The sequence below is a fragment of the Leptonychotes weddellii genome, chromosome 9, assembly GCF_054177405.1.
Source record: "Leptonychotes weddellii isolate Sample4059 chromosome 9, ASM5417740v2, whole genome shotgun sequence".
In the NCBI taxonomy this organism is placed as follows: Eukaryota; Metazoa; Chordata; class Mammalia; order Carnivora; family Phocidae; genus Leptonychotes; species Leptonychotes weddellii.
The window spans coordinates 109969119-109991742 of record NC_138377.1 but is presented as its reverse complement, the minus strand read 5'-3'; the positions used below and the strand labels follow the sequence as shown (position 1 = coordinate 109991742).

Below are 22624 nucleotides of genomic sequence, written 5' to 3'. Positions count from 1 at the left end.
CCACACTCAACCAGCTGTGAGACTGAGAGTGGTCCAATAACCTCCTGGCCTCAGTTTGCTCATCTGTACAATGGGCACCATCATGGGTTGTCATGAGGGGGCACTGGCATATGAACTGGTGTATATAAAGCACTCACTTCAGTGTGTGTGTGTGTGTGTGCATGTAAGAGTTTTTCAAGGTAGAAGACATTTGTTTTGTTTTATTTTTACTTTTAGAAGATCATGGGGAACAGAATTCCCATGCCCTGAAGCAAAGCATTTTCTTGGTCCTGCTGCCATGGTCCCACCTGATTCAGTAATGGCTCCCTTTGGGGCCTGGTCTGGCTCTGGGGTGGAGATGGGCAGGATGAAGGCACTGGGGCTCTGCTCTCGGGAGTCTGTGCTCTAGGTGGGGGCTCCCACCAAGCAGCCCGGAGTGTGATGCAGGCTCTGAAGTGGCAGACAGGTAGGGAAGGTGGAGCGAGGAGGAGAAGGAAGGGGGGATGGGAGCCTCAAGGGTGGGGGCAGTGGGGGCCCAGGCGAGCCACCCGAGGCAACTCTGGAAGGGAATAAAAGGCACCCAAGGGCAGAGGGGCGAGATGTCTTCCCTCAGACCTCTCTTGGCCTCAACTTCCCCACACTGTCCTGAAGGGGGTATGCAGAACAGCCCCACATATAGCCTCACATTTAAGGGTGAGGATTGATCTGAAAGGCAACACTGGTCAACAGGACAAAATGCTTAGAAAGGAGTATCACAGCCTGTCCCACTGCCAATGTGCTTTGTTCCTGAAACACCAGCAGACAGACCAGATTCCTTAGAAACACCACAAACAGCTCAAAAACAATTTTGGGCTAGGCACTAAAACTAACCTCGGCCCCAAGTCCTAGACAATTTATGACTGCCGTGGATAGATACTTCCATGGAAAATAAAACTAGACAATGAGACATTTTGTTCACAATACCCTCTGATGGCATTTTGCAACCTCCCCATACATCACTGCCTGAACCAGAAAGATTTACTTGGTATAAAATGCTTAAGACAATATTTCCTAATCTGCTAAACACTAATTACAAAATAGAGTGTTACGTGTACCACTAATGGCCCCAAGCTCCCCGGCATGTTCCCAATCCATCTTGCCCCACTGACTTACCACCCATCTTACTGACATCCAGCATCTTTTGTCCACTGCGGACACCAGGCCCCACTTCCAGTTACAGAGGAGAAGGAGGTGAACTCTCCTCTTGCAAGCCCAAGTGGGTGACTCGCCCAAATCAGGGAGGTGACATGGGAAGGCAAGTTGCCCTAAGTCACAAGATAATCCCCTAGTGGGATGAAAGAATATGGGCATCCTGGCCCCCAGTCATGGCTGGACTCTGGGTAAGAACCCAACATTAACACCGAATGCTGAGGGCAGGCACTCATGGCATGGGTCCGTGGCACAGTTGGGGGCTCTCCCTCTAGCATGGTCTCAACGGAAACCCTCTCTCCTGCGACAGGTCATGATAAGTCTTTGACAACCAGCGAGGCGCTGTCAGGCCAATGGAACCAAATATAACAAATTATTCAGATGGAATCGCAGGTGACCTCACTGTCACAGGCTGATTGGGCCAGTGATCCCTGGGTCTGGGCTTGCTTGCCATTTTCTTTCTCTGGGCTCCAGTCACTGCCTTGTTTCTCAGCCAAGTGCTGGGAAGTACAAGGGGATCCTAGACGCTTGTATCTCGTCATTTGCCCAGTCTACCTGGCCTCATTCCTCTGGATGGTACGGCCCCTCTGGTTGCATATTCAGTTGCTCGCTTGACAAAGTTGCATTGAGTGTTACTGTATGTCTGATGCCTGAGTACCACTGCGTCCCATCCAGGACCAAGGCACCCTCTGCTGCACCCCCAGCTCAGATACAGGGTTCTGCAGAGGCCCCTCAGGCTGGAACCCAGGAGCCACCTGGCCTGTCCAGCAAGGTCACAGGGGCTAACCCAAAACCACGTGACTAAAACTTTAGCTCTCCCATCAAATAGTATCTGTGCCTGTCCCTGTTAAAGGGGTGACGCTCCCACAGGCATGTCTGAGGGTCTTTGTTCATGAACACGGATGTGATTTATGAGAAAGGGATGGGTAGTTTAGGATCTCCAAGGAGGTGTCACTCATGGAATGATTCTTCTGCAGAACGTGGGAACAAATAGGGCAAAACAGTGAAGTGGTCCTGATGGTGGGTGTCGAGGCTGGGAGGGAGACCCAACTGAGGCTATTTTCCTTGATGCATGTGATTATCTTTCTTAGAAAAGGCAACCCAGGATCCTTTGTGGGGTTTCAAGTATTCTTCATACTATTTCTCTGGCAGTTTACCTGGATGGCCCCTTTACATTGAAGATTCACTCATGGTCTATCCAGATCTCTCAACTTCCTGGGGAGGCGTTCAGACGTTCTCTTGGTGAAAAATGCAGGGGAGGAGACAGTGTACTGTACACACGATCTACCTTTCAAGGCCACAGACATAGAACTCAGAAAATCAGTCCTAAACTCAAGTAAGTCTGCAAAGGAGTGGGCCTGGAGCATACTAAAATACATTCAGGGCCTAAGTATGCCTGGTAAGGGTTGAGCCCAACCTTCTTATGAAGACAATGGATCGTGCATCAAACCTTCAGATCACTGGACTGAAGGAAGAGGGAATATTATGCACAAGAAAGTGCCTGCTCATTCTACTTCACTCCCCACAGGCTTTTTTTTTTTAAGATTGTACTTATTTATTTATTTGAGAGAGAGAGAGGAAGGGCAGAGGGAGAGGGAGACAGAGAATCTCAAGCAGACTCCACACTGAGCACGGAGCCCAATGTGGGGCTCGATCCCATGACCCTGAGATCATGACCTGAGCTGAAATCAAAGAGTCAGATGCTCAACCAACTGAGCCACCCAGGCCCCTCCATAGGTTTTATAGTAGGTTGATGGTGGCCTCCCAAAAGGTATGTCCACCCAGAAGTAACTAAATTAAGGATCTCCAGATGAGATTACCCTGGATTATTTGGGTGTGCCCTAAATTCCAATGACACGTGTCCCCATACAAGAAGGCAGGAGGACAGCCCTCGGGAAGATGGAGACAGAAGCAGAGATGGGAGGGATGCAGCCAGAAGCCAAGGAACACCTGGAGCCAACAGAAGCTGGAAGAGGCAAGGAAAGATTCTCAGCTGGAGCCTTCAGGGGAGTTACTGCCCTATGGAGACCTTGATTCCAGACTGCTAGACTTCAGGACTGTGAGATCATAAATTTCTATTATTTTAAGCCATCCAGTGTGTGGCCAATTTGTTACAGCTGTCCTCAGAGAGTAATACAACTTTAAATAGTGGCCTTAATCAGGGCTGGGATTTTTCAATGTTTAAGAACCCATGAGGCTGTCCTGGTAATGGAGGATCTGGGATTCCCAGCTCGGCCAGGCCTCCCCTCTCGTCGCTGGTGATGAGAACACATGGGACCCCAGAGGAGGGGCTGCTGTGGCTGAGGCTGCCCTGGGAGGTACCCTGGGCCAGGGAGAGATGCTTGAGGCAGCCGCTCTTTACCACTATTTTCAACCCCAGAACAGCTACCCTGGTGTTCCCACTGGAGCCAACTCTGGCTAGAACCACCTCCCATACAGATCTGTAGCTCTCGCCCCGACCACTCCCTACCTGACAGGTCACACGGCCCTCCTCACCTCCCCCTCTGAACCTCACTCTACCCCCAGGCTACTCTCGCCTGGCCTTCCACAGCCAGCAGGCCTGGCTGTGCCACGAGGCTCTGTGCCTTCTGACTGGCGTGCCCTTCCCCCCTCCCTGGGCCACTTACTTATATTCATCTTTTGACCTCCACACGTGCTGGAAACCTTTTCTGACATCCAGGCTGGCCATTGAAGGGGTCCCCCTCGGGGCTCCTAGGCTCCCCTGCATGTCTCTTTACCACTGCCCTCACCCCCCAGTGCGCACACTGTTATTCAGGAGCCCTTCTTTCCTCTCAGGAGGGATGACTGAGGTCACCCTTTTTTCCCCAGCTCTCAGCAAACATCTGCCCTGTAACAGGTACTAGCTCAGGAAAGCTTTGCTGGACCAAAGTATCATCCTCTTTCTTACGGAAAAGGCAAAATGAAAACTGACACAGGATGAATACAAACTTCGGTGAGTCTCTGCCTGAGGTCAAGGGCTTGTCCCGCACCTCGTTCTTCCGGCACTGGCCAGTCCATGATTGGATGTATCTGGGGGTCCGTCTGATTGCCCTCTGCTCCCCACTGGCCTGTGGGCGGGCCTGGGTTTTCCTCACCGCTGTATTTTAGTGTGCCAGGCAATGTGTGGGATATAGAAGGAGTTCACTAAATGCTTCTTGAACGCAGGAGTGAAGTTCAATGAATACATTTCAGATTACAAATATAACCACAAGTAGACTATTAAAAACACATTTCAGCGGAGAAAATGTAATTGAGTCTTAATGACCACCCGATGACCTTGATTGATTTTTTTTTTTTTTTTTTTTTTTGTGGAAGATCAACCATAAATGATTTGGGCCAAGAGCAAGGTTTGCCAAACATGTGGCCCAAACACAAATCAGCTCTCCTAGCACACCTGTATAAACCTGTATAAAATGTCTTGATTTCTTCAAAGTCATGTTTTGAAGGTGGAACTTCACGCTGATCCTTTTCCGTTTACCTATTTTTTGGGGGGTATGTTTCTTGCTAAACCTACAGCATATTTATCATAGAAAGTTATTTGCTCTGGGGAAGAGAATTCTAGGCATGCAGAAGACTTCCTCATCTTCCCAAGGTTACCGTGAATAGCAATGCTTTCTTTTGCCGGGCATGCCCCCACCCCATCTTTCTTCTTGAGAAGTCAAATTAAAATTAGTCATCTGGGAATGCCATTCTATAGAGAAGGTAAAATGTAAAGATGTGTATAAAGAGGTGACATAAATGAGCAGGATCCCACTAGATGGCCTGTGGGTGTCACGGGTGATCAATGCTTACTGAACTGTAAGAGTGTCCAAGTGTCATTCTGGCAGGCGTAGCTTGGGCAGCCCTGGGCATATCCTCTTCCCTGTGGGCCACAGGCATGCTGCCAGACCCGAAGCTGGCCTAGCACAGCAGTCGTGGGCTCGACAAGCGACAAACGGTTTGTTTTGTAGCTTCCTCCCATAAGCCCATGTCGGCAGTGAGAGCATGAAAGCCCAGCTCTATTCCACCCAAAGCCACCATGTGCTCACGCCCTGCTGCAAAGCCCTCAATGGCTCATGGGGGCCCCACTATGGCTTCAGAAGCCTCAGGAAGTTGGTAGGAGCTAGAAAGTCCTAGAAGGGGGCTCCAGGGTCTTTGCCCTGAGATTGAGCTAAGGCGACAAAGGCCATTCACAGAGATCCTTGCTCCCACACCCTCTCAGGACCCCGCTACCTCCAGGGGAAGGGCACACATTTGAACTGAGTTGCTAAACTCCCCTGAAGTGCCCACTGGTACGCTCAGTTTTTTTTTTTTTTTTTTTTAATTTTTTAAATTTTTTAAAGATTTTATTTATTTATTTGAGAGAGAGAGAATGAGAGAGAGCAAGCACATGAGAGGGGGGAGGGTCAGAGGGAGAAGCAGACTCTCTGCCGAGCAGGGAGCCCGATGCGGGACTCGATCCCGGGACTCCAGGATCATGACCTGAGCCGAAGGCAGTCGCCCAACCAACTGAGCCACCCAGGCGCCCCTGGTACGCTCAGTTTTTTGAGAGTTAATTCTGTATAGGTTTTGTGTTCCATGCACGGTTGTATCCAGAGCGTGGGAGACAGCTCCTGCCAGCTCGCTTTTTTCTTTCTCCCTTAGCATCATCAAAGTGAAGGGCAGCCTCTTCTGTAATTGCTGAAGGACAGGGAATTCCCTCTACTGCTTGCTTGTGAGTAAGCCAGCCCTGACTGCAGGCCAGGAAATAGCTGTGGAAGAAGTCAGAGGCCAGACCCCCGAGGGCCAGGTGCCACCAAATCCTAAGAGAGAACAAGCTCACCAGAAGGAATGTAGACGATAAACCTCTGTCTTCACTCTGCCTGTGGGAGGCTGGGTGGCCTGCCTGGGCTTCAGCCTCCAAGCTGTAAGGTCAGGGGGTCGGGTCAGCCCATATCTGAGATGCCTTTGTACTCCATAGTCTCTGATGCTTAAGATCTTGGTTCCTGTCAACACTGACTCCTCTCAACACCTTGGCCCAACGTTCACTGGGGCAACTTTCAACCAGGTAAAGAGCTAAGAAGCTAACCTATGGAGTGGAGAATTGAAAGAAAGAAAAATAATACTCCCCGACAAGTGCAAGTCACCTTACAGCTTGCAAGGTGGCTCCTGTCACATGATGGGCAACGGTTAATGCACACATGAAATGAGCCAGGAGCTAAGCTGGGGCCTTCTTCCCCTAGGGCCTAGGGTCCCTCAGGAATGGAAAGACAGGCGAACATCCCAGGGAGCCCCAGAAACTATAGGCAAAGTAGTGTGAACATGAGGACATGATTTCTTTTTTCCTCTGGAGAGAGAGAGAGAGAAAGAATCCAGAACTTTCATCAGCTTTTCAAAGGGGCCTGTGATTCCAAAATGGGTATGAACCATTGAATTCAGCTAGGCTCACGGAGTAGAAAGTGGATCAGGGCTTTCCATATGAGGAATTGAGAAGTGCAGTCACACTTATGTTCCTGGGGGTGGGGGGTGGGGCAGAGGGGCCAGTCCCCCAAGCAAGCAATGACTGGACAGCCTCATTACCCTCGGTGAGACGCCCGAGCCTCTCTGAGGGTATCACCTTGGGGCGGGGTGGGGGATGCTGGGTTGCTCTGGCAGTTGCTCAGCTGGAAACCCAGGAGCCAGGGCAGTCGATGAGGGAGAAGAGAAGGAAGATGAACCAACAAAATAAAGGGTATCCTGATGGTATCCTGACTCAGCTTAAAAATCCACCATCCTTCTCCTCCCACGTCGCAGAGGCAACTGGGGCCTAGCCCCCGATCCACTTCCTCACCCACAGCCAGAGCTGAAACAACGTGTAGCCCATCTCCAACCCTTGCCATCCAAGCCGAACCACACGGGCCACGACTGTTGCACGTTGGTGAGAAATGACAGTACTCATTCTGCCCGTTTCGGAGAGTAGGAAGTGTGAAAGTACTTTGGGAAATGGACTCTCCTCATTCATTTGTAAGTTAGTTCTCACTCTGCTGAAAGGAAAGAGAAGGTAGTCCTGTCCCCCCTTGAGTATCACCTGCCTCTACTCAGGGACAACGGGGCAGGTGGCTAGAGCCTAGCGCCCCTCCCCCCACAGTGTTCACCAAGCCGACACCGGTCAGCACCATCATTACTGTCACACACAATGCAGTGTGATAATTCATTCAAGCCCTTTTTCGGATTTTTGTCATCATGTTACAAAGGTGGGCCACGATTCACTTCTAATGTCGTTATTTAAAAAGAAGGGGATAGGGGCGCCTGGGTGGCTCAGTCGTTAAGCGTCTGCCTTCGGCTCGGGTCACGATCTCAGGGTCCTGGGATCGAGCCCCGCATCGGGCTCCCTGCTTGGCGGGAAGCCTGCTTCTCCCGCTTCCACTCCTCCTGCTTGTGTTCCCTCTCTCGCTGTGTCTCTCTCTGTCAAATAAATAAATAAAATCTTTAAAAAAAAAAATTAAAAATAAAAAGAAGGGGATAAGCAAATGATAACAGATACAACTTGATTATGTGAACCTACTCTGTGCAAACTGAGATATGTTTCAATAAACATTGACTAAGTGTCTGTCTACTATTTCCTGGGTAATCTGCTAGACTCGTAAGGCAATAAAACAACTGAGATGTGGCCTTGGCCCTCGAGAACTTTATAATCCACTGGCAAGAGATGGGCTCACATGCTTCTACCTGGAAGCCCTTCCACCTCAGGTCGTCTTACCTTCCCATTGCCTCTCCTTGGGATCTGGAAAACTGCACGCTATCCCCAGCCTCGTGCTCCCAGTCCCCTGGGAACCATCTGTAGCTCCCATCAACCTCGGCCCTGTCGCTTACCAGATTCCAAGCACACTAAACCACTCATCACTCCCACCAAACACTGCCGTGCACTCCTGTGTGCTCCCACCTGGGCCCTTGATCTTGGTACTATTTCCAAAATGGCCAGGAAACAGATGTTTACAGGAACAAAAGGGAGGAGGCCGTGGTCAAGTAAATCCGACAGCTGCCGAGCTGGATAGGCTTCTTTCCTGCTCTTGTGTGCAAGAGCCTCAAAGAGGAGGACAGCACAATTTCTCCTGCGTCCACATGACCACTAAACCCTTCAAGATGGTGCATCACCTGTGACCGCGGGCAGCTCGGAATGAAGGCTGGAGGTGGAGCCCCCACCTAGACCCTCTCTGGCCCTGCCACGCTCAAGTGTCCAACTGGGACGAGAGTAGTGAGATAAACAGACATGACCCCTCCGCTCCTGGAATCCAGTGAGGAAGTCCCACAAGTCTAGAATATAAACATACAACTGTAGGGAGAGCAAGTCAAATCGGAGGACGCTGAGCTAACTTCTGGTGGCAGGCACACAGGAGCTGAGACGAGCAAGGAAGAGACAGGGTCTGCAGGGGGAAAGAGCCAATGCCACATGAGGGGGGCTGGAAAGGCCAGTGTGGCTGGGGTCCAGGGGCCACAGAGAAGCCGGAGGAAGAAGGGAAGGACCTCCCAAGGGCCAGTGGCAGCATCCCATATGTGTTTCACAGGATCTCTTGGGAGGGTGGCGAGCAGACCGGTGAGAGATGAGGAAGCCCAGGGCAGGCCAGTGAGGGGGTCAGGGCAGTGGTCCAGGTGAGAGAGGGCCAGGGTGCAGGGAGCGACACGGGACAAGGGGAGCACGGAGTTGTATAGGAGACGGAACAAGTGTGGTGTGAGGGAAGTTGCTGTTCACGCCGTGGATGCAGATGAGGCAGGGGCAGAGGTGGTCAGCTGGGTCGGGGACGCGTGGACTTTGACATGTCTATGAGGCATCTAGGCGGAAGCATCGAATGTGCTGGTGGAATAATAAAGCTCCGTATTTCTGAAGTATATTTTAAAATTCTAAATTTTTTTTTTTACCAGTTCAGAGTAGCCATTCCACTCGACCCAGTCAGGTCGTCCTGAAAACATGAAGAGACAGCTGGAGATGTCTCTTGTCCCCAGATGGACAAATCCATCGGACCCCGGGTGGCGGCCCTCCCCTGCCCTCGGCCCCCAGCTACAAGTTCATTGACCCTGAGAGCAACGTGGTCACTTACTGTCTATGTGCTTGAATTTGCCAGGAACTTTTTGTTTGCACTTCGAATGGCTCTAGCACACAAAACTCTCAGATAAAACTCCATCTGTGGTTAATGGAAAGATCTGCTTAAACGTTGCATCACTGCTGGAAAGAAACCTGAGCTTTGATTAAACTCTGGGGGCAAAGTCCCATCCTACAAAACAGAGTGCCTACTCTGGTCGTAGAAACCATTTCCAACTTCTGAGCTTAAAACTCTGACATACAGCCTCAAACCGAAGGCTCCCACCGCCCCAGAAGGAGCCAGGGAGGGCCTGCCTGGTAACATCTTTATCCTTCCATTTCCGTCATCAATCTGGCTGAGAACGGAAAGGAAGGGAAGGGCTGGGCCACAGTCATCACACTAAAATGTAAGGGTTGGAAGATGCAGCCAGCCACGCCGAACTATAAGCCAGCTTGGAACAAAATCAGAATAAGTAATTTAAAAAAAATTTGTGAGCCCTTACAGCCATTGGCTGATGCTTCTGTAACATCCACCCTTCTCCAGACTTTTGGCAAAAGAACAAGTTAAAAACAAATGCTTTCAGTTTGCTTAAATGACAGCCCTTGGAAAAACCCAGTGACTGATACTGCGCGCGCGGAGAACAGTCGGGTTGTTCTCCCAAGGAGAGGGCTGATCCACAAAGCCCTTGGAGCAAAATGGCCCTTTTCCGAGGGTGGTTAGAAAAAGCATCGAGTAAAGGTAATTAAGAATGTAAAGAAAAATGACGGCACAATTCTGGGACGGGATCCGTGCAAAAAAAAAAAAAAGATGCTGAATAAATGCATGTGTCTGTACGCATGCATGTGAAAAGGAGGCTTCAGTCTCCAGTATTCCCTCCCCACTTGTGTTTTGTTTTGTTTTGTTTTAACAGACGTACATTCCATCAGCTCTTTTGTGAGGTAGGGGTGGATTGTAAATTCCATCCCTTATCAAAGCGCCTTTTATACAATAGGGGCTGGAGCTAATTACAATAAAATACCATCTGCAATCGATCGCACGGTACTTGAAGCCCTGTAACGTTCATTTCCAGCGTGGTCATTCGAACCTAACGGCGACTTTGCATTCCAGTGTCTCTGAATAATATTAACTCATCTTGTCCTTCCCTTAATAATACTAATCACACAATCTCCACATGCCTAGGTGTCGCAGAAATGCTTCGCTGGTGTAGGAAAGCGTTCTGGAGCGCTGCAAGAAGAGGGGACACGAAACACTTGGGTAAAACAGCTAGTTTTGCCCAATATTTCATCAGAATGACGAGGCTGAGTAAATATTAGTCAGTCAGACTGACAGCTAATTGATGTGGTTTGTATTCAACTAGACTGATTTAAACAGGGGGATTTCGCTTGCAATTCTGAATTCATAATTGGGTCAGATGTCTCTCTGCTTTCCCCGCGGCTACAAATTTAATTAGTGCTGCGAGAAAGCAGTTTCCAATCGCGCGGAAGTCACAGGCAGGGCTGGAATGTGCAGGCTGTTTACCTTTTCTCTCTTTCTTCTATAGTGGAACGATGCTTTGATAGCAGCCGTGCCAGGAGCTTATTAAGCTCTTGTATAAAAAGGACTTTTATTTGAAAGAAGCCTAACTGCCACAGTCTTTGCTAAGAGAAAGCCTATCCTTCCTTCTCCTCCCTTCAAGGACACGGCTGATGGCTGGGAATGGTTTGCCCTAGTCCCAAACGGAATGGAGTACTCTGGATGCACCTCAAAAGCTCCGCACCTTAGATGCTGCAGTGGAGGCGGGTCTGGACACACTCACCCCGCGCCCTCAAGCCTTCCCGGGGCTCCTTCTCTGCTGCCTCGGACAATCTCATGCTCGACTCCCGTGCCCTGCTCTGCTGGGAGCTCACCCAGGGCGGACACCAGCTGGATGGGCATCTCTGCTTCCCCTGGGGCAGGTGCACAATCAATATTTGGGGAAGGAAAGGAAGTGCAGTCAAGTTGAATACCTTTAAATGGTTTTTTTGGGGGGGGGGGCGTTAGGTGTTCTTTTCGTTTGTTTGTTTTGGTTTTTTAGTTTTTTTATTTATTTACTAGAGAGAGAGAGAGCATAGAGGGAGAGGGAGAACCGGACTCCTCACTGAGCAGAGAGCCCAACATGGGACTCGATCCCAGTACCCTGGGATCATGACCTGAGCTGAAGGAAGATGCTTAACTGACTAAGCCACCAGGCACCCCTGTTGTTGTTGTTGTTTTAAGATTCATTTATTTATTTATTTTGAGAGAGAAAGTGAGTGGGGGGACGGGCAGAGGAAAAGGGGAGAGAGAATCCCAAGTAGACTGTGCTGAGCACAGAGCCCAACGTGGGGCTCCATCCCAGGACCCTGAGATCATGACCTGAGCTGAAATCAAGAGTCGGACGCTTGTCCAACTGAGCCACCCAGGTGCCCCAGATACCTTTAAATGCTTTAAAATTTAGTCACTTAAAAAAAAAAAAAGGATGTCTATAAAACCCAGGGCCTATTTGAACTCTGCCGTAGTTCTAACAATGGAGAAACAGCTTAATTCTCAGAACACCCTGTGGAAAAGGGGCAAAGAAATGCACTGCCCCATTATCTTCTCATTGCATGCTTCTGTTGGGGGATGGGGCGCCCCCATTCAAATGGCTTGCCCTTTGTTGTAACTATCTGCGCGGTCACAATTTAATAACTCTGAAGACTTCCGACGAAGAATAAGCATGTCGTCTTCACAAGACTGAGCACACTGCTTGCTTGGAAGTGAAACTGTGGAGGGCCTGGCCGCAACTCTCTTCCTAGCTCCGAAGTTTCTCAACGCTTCGACCGATGCTGCTATGAATCTCAGCACCCCCCTTGCAGCCTCAAAGAATGCACGTTTCTTTGGTGACCACCACAGAGTACCCCTTCCTCTCAGTTTTACGCTGACGGAAGCATTGGGTCTGCTCATCCTTCTCCAGTTGTCCCATTCTGTGGGAATCAGCAACCACAATCTGGTTCTGCTTCCAAGAGGAAAAAAAATATACCAGCCCCTTTGAAAAACCATTCCTTCCAATTCCATGGTGTGAACGCACGTAGGTGTAATCATAGCCCCCTATGACCAGGTGAGCTGATGTACGTTAAAGTGCTCAAGCACACAGTAGTCCCTCAATGAACATCGACTTCTTTTTCCCTGCTAAGAAGGAATAATGGGATTAGCATAACTCTTCATATCTATTTCCTTCTATCTATCCACCTATCCATTCGTCCACCCGCCTATAAAATCAATTCAGAAACATGTACAGGACACGTCTGCCTCGTCACAGCCCAATTACATGAATGAGTTCCACGAAGACCAGTTTCTCACGTGCTTGAAATCAGAACACCACAAAGTGATACTCTGGAGAAGCGTGTTTCGGGTACTGTGCCCAGGGATAGACCATCTCTCCCGCGCACCCGCCCTGCCGCCCCCCAGCTCAGCTGTTATAAAAGGAGCCACGACGGTCAGTGGGGTGACCTGGGACAACACCAAGAACCCATTTCTCCATGGAAACTTTATTATAAATATTATGTGGGAATAAAGAAATAGTATTGTGGGGGCGCCTGGGTGGCTCAGTTGGTTGGGCGACTGCCTTCGGCTCAGGTCATGATCCTGGAGTCCCGGGATCGAGTCCCACATCGGGCTCCCTGCTCGGCAGGGAGTCTGCTTCTCCCTCTGACCCTCCTCCCTCTCATGCTCTCTGTCTCTCATTCTCTCTCGCAAATAAATAAAATCTTAAAAAAAAATTAAAAAAAAAAAAAAGAAATAGTATTGTGTACCAGCTTGGAAACCCAAACTAAGATTTAGCACAGTGCTTTTAAGAGAAGGCAATTTCCACGTTCGAAAACTATGATTTACCAACGGCCTCGTTTCTTTGTTGGGACTGCTACTGCTTCTCACGTGAACTTCATCTTCCCTCCTAGCACTCATCACCCTGTGACAGATCACCTATTTTTCTACTTACTGCTTCATTTTCTATCAGCCTGACCACCCACTCCAATGGTGCTGCTATGGACAGAGCCTGACCCATGGCTGGTATTCCAACGTCACCTGCTGAATGAAATGAAGTCCTCAAAAGCTAACCTGACCATCTTGAATTGTTAAGCTTACCAAGTATCTGTTGACTGGCGTTTGTGAAATATTAGTCTCAAATCTATTCAGAGAGGATGTATAATTCATGACCCAATAAACATGAATTATATGAAAACAAACTGTTAGCCTCTTGGCAAATTATACTTGTTCTAATCTCAAAGATCACATGAATTTGTAAGGGGAAAACAGTTATATTTACTGCCCAAGTTTTTAAATTCATGGTAACCATTAAGACATGTGTTACGACAGCCACAAAAACATCCATCAGCCCAATCTCTGATTTCATTACTAAAACACTAGCTTGAATTGCCTAGTCTTTTTGCTTTTGTGGGTAATATCCATATACTTATCTCCTCTGATTACTGTGTGTTTTGGTCATTTTTAAAGATTTAAAATATCAATAGATCTATACTCATTTGATTGTTGCTTCAAACTGAAGTCCAGAATTGAAATTCTCCAGTCTGACAAGGGACCACATATTTCGAGCATTCAGATGGTCTGATGTGTTGCTACATCTGTCTTGCTTTATTCAAAGCGGATAAGGAAAACTAATGACTATGTAGCATCACGTTAAAAATCAAGACTCAGTTATTTTTAGAACCACAGACCCAGACTAAAAGCAAACAACACGCCAGGCCTTAGGAAAGGGCCCTGTCCCGGAAGCAGAGATCTGTACCTGGGGGTCCATTCTGAGGAAGGTATGAGGGCCTCTGCTACTCAAGGTCGATCTCTTAAAGGTTTTGCTATGATAAAAATGGTAGTAATCTTCCAGGTTTCCAATCTGCAAAACAAGAAGCAGGATGTTATCAGTTAATACAGTCTTTTTAAAATTTTTTTAAGATTTTATTTATTTATTTATTTATTTTTAATTTTATTTATTTATTTGACAGAGAGAGACACAGCGAGAGAGGGAACACAAGCAGGGGGAGCGGGAGAGGGAGAAGCAGGCTCCCTGCAGAGCAGGGAGCCCGATGCGGGACTCGATCCCAGAACCCTGGGATCATGACCTGAGCCGAAGGCAGTCGCTTAACCAACTGAGCCACCCAGGCGCCCCAGATTTTATTTATTTGAGAGAGAGAGAGCACACGAGCAGGGGGGAGGGGCAAAGGGAGAGGGAGAAGCAGACTCCCCACTGAGCAGAGTAGATGCAGGGCTCGATCTCAGGTCCCTGAGATCATGACTTGAGCCAAAGGTAGACGCTTAATTGACTGAGCCACCCAGGTGCCCCCAGTTAATAGTCTTATAACCAGCTTCAAAAATCCTCCATCCCACAAAAATCTTCTCCTTCTCTGAGAGACTCATTCTGCTCCCAAAGGACACACACTCTCCATTACGCTTTCCCACTCATCTCTCTGGCCAATATTCAGCGTTTACAAACACGAAGGTGGATTTAGATACTCCTTTTGGGACAAACAATGCAGGGTAGTATTTCCAATGAAGCACATGCTCTTCCAGATCTTGTGGTAAGTTCATAGCCTTTAAAATTTGTACTCTCTTGGCCAAGTTTTGTAGACAAGAATTAATGTTCACTTAGGGTCAAGCATCCCTGAAATAGCTAAGTTAGTGTCAAGTCAGGCCTGCACCAAAATATTCATTTATAAACAAACTCCATACTCTCCACCCCACGAGTAAACTGAAATATCTAAGAACGAACGTTCGCTCCCAAGCGCAACAAGGGAGCCAAAGAAAACACGCGGGTCCATCTGCTTGGGGATTGTGAAAAGGTCAGGTGAGAACAGCCAAACGCCCAGGGTGTCCCAATTTTCTGCCAGGGGTGGTTTGTCGAGACAGATTTCAGCTTGAGGGCTGGACAGAACCAAGAGAAGCAATGGATGTGGCCTTCAGGACAGGCGGGCCCTCGTGCCTCAGTGACCCTTAAGTATCAGGACGTTGTTCTCAGAAGACCTGTTTCTTGTTCTGACTTTTACTCGTTGTTGAAACTAGCTTGTTGGTCACCGTCCTTGAAAGCAGAGCTTTTTAAATGAGACTGGACCGAATATTACACAGACTTTCGAGCTGCCCTTCTCAGCCGAAACTATCCTAGTTTCTTTTCCAGTTTCTGATCAAAGGACGAATTTAGGACAATTTGTACTCTAGAGTAGCACATATGTGGTGATTCTGATACAAACATGGTTCAAACCCTGCCTTCCCCCTTCACCACCACTGGCCATGTGACCTTGGGCAAGGGCATTCGCCCCCTGTGAATCTTGATTCTTTCTGTGTAAAGGGGGGCTCAAACTACTCAACCACTGGAGTTAAGAATAACTAAAGTCTGCATAACTCACAACAACCTTTAGCTACACCCACCTCACTCAAGCCATTTTGTCTGCTGCAACCTGACCCCAGGAGGGTTGACCGGCCCGGGGAGAGACCTGGATGGATGTGGATGCTCTGAGTGGCCATTTCCACATCTTTCCCCAAGGCCAGAGTCCTCCAGCACTCCCGTCCTCATTTCCAGCAATCCCAGGCAGCCTGGCTCCCTCCTGTTCCTGAGTGGCAGGAGATACCCTGTTTGTCCTTGAAATTAAAATCCTCCTTTTTCACTTAAGCTTGCTCCCGTGTGTTCCTGTCGCTTACGACTATGGAACACTGAATACTATGATAGTCGTGAGGACTAAATAGGTATCCTCTGTATTGTGTCTAGAACCTGGTGGGTGTGTCACCCAGCGCTGGTTGGTGTGGGGAGCTGGGTGGGATTCTCTGTCTGACTCCTCTTCACGGCAACTCCATTCTCCTCACTGGGACCAGGATGCTTTCAATTTTGGCCAAATCTGGGTCTGCATTCTAACTCGACCCCTTCCTGAGGGGTGACCTGGGCTTAAGACCCTCTTTGAGTCTTAGTTTCCTCATGAAAACAGGAACTACTGCCTTGAAGTGTTGCTCTAAGACTTAAATTACATAAATCTAGAGAGAGCAAGCAGAGTGCCCAGCAGGTAGTAAGTGCTCAACAAATGGTTTTCCATAATGAACATTCTCAGTTCATTTTCTACCTCGAGGCATTTTTTTCCTACGACCATAAACCTCATGATTTTGGCCCTATTTTGCACAAAAGCACTTTTATTTCTCCTACAGATAAGTCACCTTGCTCACTTCTTCAACAAGAGTTCATTGCCATATATGTCATATATGTCGAAGTCTCCTCCTCACACACGCCAGAGCTGTGATTTAGAACCAGAAGCAATAATGGAGTCTTAACTTCGAGCTGTATTTAATCAGCCTGTTTGCTTCTGAGCTGCCACCATCCCTGGGCGATGTTTCACAACTTCTGGTCTTTTAACTCTGGCCATTCAAGTCAATTCCCATTCAGGGACATGGAGAAACTAAGAGGTGAATCAAATTTGCTGGCAAACGGATGGATGGCTTGCAGAGCTGCTGACCCTAAGCAAGCCCATACCAGGGCGGCCCTGAAAGCCCTTCAGGGCAGCACCTGGCCTTAGGGCAGCCACACCGGGCCAGAGGCAGCCAACCCCAAGGCCATCCAGCTCCCTGCCTCTGAGCCACCATGACCATCCTTAGCAACGGCTCAAAGGGTCTGAGCTAATGAGAGCTGTTCTGCTTGAGCAATTCTTTGGAAGAAGAGATGCTCCCCCATAGCGCTGACCGAGTGGCATCAGTGACCAATGCCACATCTGTTTGGAAACTTCTGTCCAGCCCAGCATGGGGGCTGAGGGTCTGCGAAGGTCCACTCCCGGTGCAGAGGAGAAGGGGACACCAGCCCAGGTTGTCCTCCTGCCCCTACAAAGCTAGCTGCAGAAGAAGCTGGAATGTGTTTCAGAAAAAAAGGCGAGGGGGTCAGGGCATTGCCTGTTCATAAATTTGAAAGCAGGTGAAGGGTCCTTCTGAGATTCTGGGTACTTCTGTCCACCCTCTGGGTCCTTATGGAGTAGGGTTGAGGGGGAGGGAAGCAGCCACAGTCCTTCCTCACAACCAAAGATTTGAGGCCAGATAGTGTAATTCAGGGCAGCATGGGACAGAAAACGTCACCCGATACTGGAACTACCGTGAGGGGAGGAAGAAGAGCCCAGATCCTCAGGAGGGAGAGCCTTGACTCCCTGGTGGGCATGCATAGTTTGAGGACCAGATTAACGTGATGCCCCCGAGGTAGGGCTACAACTGTCCTCCCAAAGCCTGTAGAGAAGCTGTGGTTAATAAAACACCAATTCATTCAGAGTAGGGAGCGGAAAACTATGGCCCATGGGCCAAATCTGGTCTGCCTCCTATTTATCTTATTTTTTTGGAGGTAAAATACACATAACATTCACCATGTTAACAATTTTTAAGCTTGCATGCAGCTTCAAGACCGCTGAGTACAATGTTGTGTGGCCAACACCACCATCCACCTCCAGAACTTTTTCATCTTCCCAGACTGAAACTGCACCCATTTCACTAACTCTCATTCCCCCCTCCCCACCATTCTACTTGCTGTCTCTGTGAGTTTGATAGCTAGGGATAGCTCGTATGAGTAGAATCATTTGTGCTTTTGTCACTGGCTTATGTCCCTAAACACGATGTCCTCAAGGTTCATCCATGTCGTGACATTTGTCAAGATATTTTTCCTTTTTAAGGCTGAATAATATTCCCTTGCATGTGTGTGCCACATTTTGTTTATCCATTTACCCACTGATGGACACATGGATTGCTTCTTCCCTTTGGTTGTAGTGAATGATGCTGCTATGAGTAGGGGTATGCAAATATCTGTTCATGACCCTGTTTTCAGTGCTTTGGGCTATAGATACACCTGGTGTTTTTATCAATCAAGCTTTACTGGAATACAGTCACACCCATTCATTGACCTACTGCCCGTGGCTGTTTTCATATTAAGATGGCAGAATTGTGGAGTTGCTACAGAGACCCTCTGGCCCACAAGCCTAAAACATTTCACATGTGGACTTTACAGAAAGAGTCTACCAACCTATGATTTAGAGCATTCGCTGCTGGGCGTATTTTGGGAGTCCAGCAAAGGCTCTGATGATGAACATGGCTTCATGACGATGAACAAGTCCTTCGCTGGTCCTCAGCTCGCCTGCCACGGCAGTGTCGACCCCAGGGATGCCCCTCCCAACTCGGGGAGTTGCTCCTTAAGATCTCTGGGTGCCTACGGGAGCTAAGAGGACAGGATGGCTGGGAAGCCCCCATTCTCCCATCCGAGCACTAACCAGGCCCGACCCTGCTCAGCTTCCGAGATCAGATGAGATCGGGCACATTCAGGGTGGTATGGTTGTCGACTGGAAAGCTCCCGTTCTCGAGCAGGGTCACTGGGGACATGGCCACTGGCCTGGTTAAACATGAGGGACACCTGATCGTTCCGTGGCCCTGACCTACAGATGAGGGTATGGGAAAGAAGCATGGGCACGGCCCCATTTTACAGATGGGAAAGAAAATAGGCCCAGGGAGTTAAGCCCCATTGTTACCCTCAGAGTTTCCCAATTCCTGAACCAGCAATTTCCCCTCTCAACCCACAGATGAGTAGGTGACAAGACCTGACACCAAATGACCTACAGTACACAAATTCGGGTTTAGGATGATTGCAACGCATTTGGTACACCTTCAGGGTCAAACTGACAAGAGCCGGAATCTTAAGAATGGATAGAAAAACAGGGGCAGCATAAAGACTTTTTGAATTCAAGGTAATCTCCTAAGTGAGGAAATGTCCTTGTTTTGATTTGCTTTCTGCACTAAGTAGCTTCTCTCCTCCCGGCTTGGCAGGCCTGGCGATCCCATGCCATCCCGCGCTATGGCCCGGGGTGGTGTTTACACCAGGCCCCCCTGTGCTCCTGTGGTCACCACTCATGTGCTCTGTGCACCACGTCCCGAGCCAGGATGGAAGCAGCCTACCTTTATGAACACGGGGTGCAGGGGCTCCCACGGAATCCTGCTGTTTGAGGGCCCCGGTGGCCTCCCCTTCCTTCCCCTCCTTGAGAACGGAAGAGAAATTCTTCCCCCAGCATCCCAGGCTGCCTCCCCGTCCTGCTCAGCTCTGAGCGCTTCCAGAACCTACCTCAACTGGCTCTCCATCGATGAAGCTGATCTCTAGTCTACAAGGTGTCTTCTTTTTCAAGTCATAACATAAAATTTCAGTAAGTGCCTTTTCTCTTTCTTGTCCATGTATTTTCACGATGCATTAATTAGAGCCAGTCCCTTAGTACCCCATCCAAGAAAATGAACAATCTGCTGAATATGGAACGCTCGTGTCTCTTTACTCAACAGTGATATGTAATTATACACATTAGTTGATAAAATTGGTAACATCATTAAAACATCATTAAAAACCCTGCTAAGTGTTCTGGGCCAGAGCACTGCAAGAAATGAGATCAAAGAACCCACAGTGAAAAGAGTTGAGTGTGGTTTCTCCTTAATATGGTACTCTATTAGCCTCTAAAAAAAATTTAGATAATGGATGCATACGGTACAAAATATGGACAATACAAAGGTGCACAGAGTTCATAGGGAACGGCAATTCTCCCTCCTTCTCCTGCCTTCCAGCCACTGAGGGTCCCTGACTTTTACTGGTTGCCCCTGGCTCATAAGAGCAGCTGACCCTTGCTGAGCGCTCACTGCGTCCCAGGCAGGAAACTCACAGTTTAGATGCATTCACCTGTTTGATTCTCACAACAGCCCTAATGCAGTAGATGCTATGATTATCCTCATCTTGCAGTTGGGGAAACTGAGGCACTGAGTGGTTAAGTAAGACCACATCTTTAGTAAGCAGCACCGTCAGGATTTGAGCTCAGAGCTCACACTCACAACCATCACCCCTTCGCCTCTTGACACATTTCCGGCATCAGTGGCCACGGGGGACCCCATTCACCTTGGTTTTCACCCTTAGCAGCAGGTTTGTTCACAGAGGGCCAAGCGGCTCAACAAGTGTCCACTCCCCTTCATTTCCAGCAGAAATCATGAGAGCCATATATTATATTCCATGCACGTATCTATCCCATTACATCCATACGTGAGCATATGTGTGCATATGTACATATGGACATGTGTTTATGTATTTATACGTGCATATATGTGTCTGGATGTGAATGTATGTATTCACATATGTGTATACACATGAATGTGTGTATATGGAAGTGCAAATGTTTATGAGTGTATATTTGTATGTATGCAGATACATACGTGTGTAGGTATATGGATGTAGGAGCGTATACGTATGTATACATAGGTGTGTGAGCGTGTATATATACGTGTATGTGTGTATTCAGATATGTGTGTATATCCACGTGCGTAGGTATACAATTGTGTGCAGGTGTTTATGTAAGATTCACCAACAAATGGCTCTGAAATACAACCAGGCAAGTCTTCGGCTTTCCCACAGCCCTCATAGCCACGTGGACCTCCTGAGCCTACTGCTAATTGCCCTAATTCAGAAGTTCTGGGTCTGTGGCCTCCACCTTGGTCAGAGTCAGTGGACAGCATGAGCACAGCGGCTGTGGACCAGCCTCCTACACCCCCCCAGATGAAGGTTCCAGTTCCAGGGGTCCCAGTCGCCACTGCCCATCTGGATTCTGAAACTTCTCCCTGGCAGACGCGGAACTGCATCCAGCGGCCGTGTTGAATCCCTTTCCAGGAGGCTGCCCCTCCCTCGTCCGGCCAATCCCCACTGGCCTTCCAGGCTCGGCTCAGTACCAGCTCCTCCGTGAAGCCTGTCCCACCCACATGGGTGCCGAGCACACCTGTGCTCTACAGGCTGAGTCCTCGTGGGCCCAGGCCATACCCTAGCCATCTCTCTCCTTGTTCCTGGCAGAGTGTAGTGGAGGGCAGCAGCCCCTGCGATGTGCGTGTCCCAGATGACTCAACCAGAGCAGCCATCCTGGGGTCGGCGTCTTCTTGCCACCCTCACTTGCTTCCAGATCTGCTCCTCCTCCCGAGGAGTCCCTTGTCTTGCTGAACGGCACCATATCCTCCACATGTGTCCAGTGCCACCGAACCCTCTGCAAGTGACCTGTTGAAGGGTTCAAGCCTGGCTGAACCCCATCGCCACCACCCCAGCAGAGGTGGCCCCGTGGCCCTGCTTGAACCAAGGCAGGTCCCTGGCCTCTGACTCTCTTCTGCACCATTACATTGCCATTCCCACTCCAGCTCTGCCTCCTCTCAGTGGAGGAAGCCTCAGCCCCTCCTGGGGCACATAAAGATCTCCACCACTGGGCCACGCCACCTCTCGGCCACAGGCCTGGCCCCGCCTGCATCACCTCTGTCCTCCGGTGATGCTGTGTGCGGGGGACTCTGCTGTCACCTGCTGTTTCACACCTCTGAGCCTGCTTATACCAGCCCCTTCCCACAAATAAGACCACCTCCCACTCTGTTTTCAACCGTCCTCTGAGCTACCACCGCCTCCAGGAAGGCCTCCTAGACCTCCCAGGCCCAGGTCTGCCCTGGTTGCTGTCACCACCCTCCTTCCATCCTTCCACTGTAAGCTCTCAAAGACAGGAATTGTCTGTAAATCCTCAGGCCTTGGCCATGTCAGGAACGGGGCAGGAGCTCAAAAATGTTCGGTGAAATGAACAGACTTCAAGTGACACTGGAAGGACACACACGTCTTCCCCTTTCCCCCTACATATTAGTTGTCCAGTGCGGCCCTGGGGCCAACTAAGACCCCAGCCCTGTGACTGTTGTTTTGCCATTAGGGCTCTCTCTAGCCCCGCTCCCAGGACAGTCCTGAGGCTGCGGGGTCAGGCAGACCATCTACCAGCTGTGTGGCCTGGGCCAGGCCCCATGCAGCTCCTCTGAGCTCCCACGGGTGCAGGCAGAGCGAGGCAGGCCAGCCATGACTCTGCACTCCATCCAAGTGGCCTGACACCCCTCATTCATGGCGAGCTAACCGGCCTTGGAGAGGCAGCCTCTCGAGGACTACAGGTGGGATGAGTGTAAACAGCTTGCAAAGCCAAATAAGGAAGGGGCAGAAGCCAAGTGTGGTGGGGGAGAGGCCTGGGCTGGGGATGTTTACAGGAAGAGCCTCTCTTGTCCTGTTTTCTCCCCCGCCGCCCCCCATAAATCTGAGTACATCCAGCTTCAAATCACTGCTTATATAGGGCAGGCGTGAGGTCCAGGGGATCTGCGGGTGCTAGCAGCTGGGGTGCACACTGCCTTCCTGAACAAAAAGATGACCTGTCATTTTTTGCAGCTCCGAAGGCACGATGTAGAGCCCCATCTAATATATTACATTTGATTTGCAGCAAGTCACTGATGAGCAGGCCAAATCCATCCCAAATGACATCGGATTGTTCCAAAGGTCCACCCGCCCACTCGGCCCTCCAATGAACGTGACCTCAGACGCAGGTGCAGTTCCCTAAGTCCTCAAGTCAGCAAGCCGGGCTGGGGGGCCGGGGGGGTGGGGATTG

The 22624-nt window shown here is 49.4% G+C and overlaps 1 protein-coding gene across 3 annotated transcripts in view; it reads right to left on the bottom strand.

Moving 5' to 3' along the window:
• Positions 1–22624, bottom strand: part of PCSK6 (proprotein convertase subtilisin/kexin type 6) — a 167102-nt gene that overhangs the window by 120258 nt on the left and 24220 nt on the right. For 2 of the 3 annotated variants that reach the window (XM_081831543.1, XM_081831544.1), the window contains exon 2: positions 13960–14064. In XM_081831543.1, coding sequence (XP_081687669.1) covers positions 13960–14064 — 105 coding nt within the window. Of the gene's footprint in view, positions 1–9200; positions 9754–13959; positions 14065–22624 lie in introns of those variants that run through there. The other variant, XM_081831545.1, reaches the window with a different exon arrangement.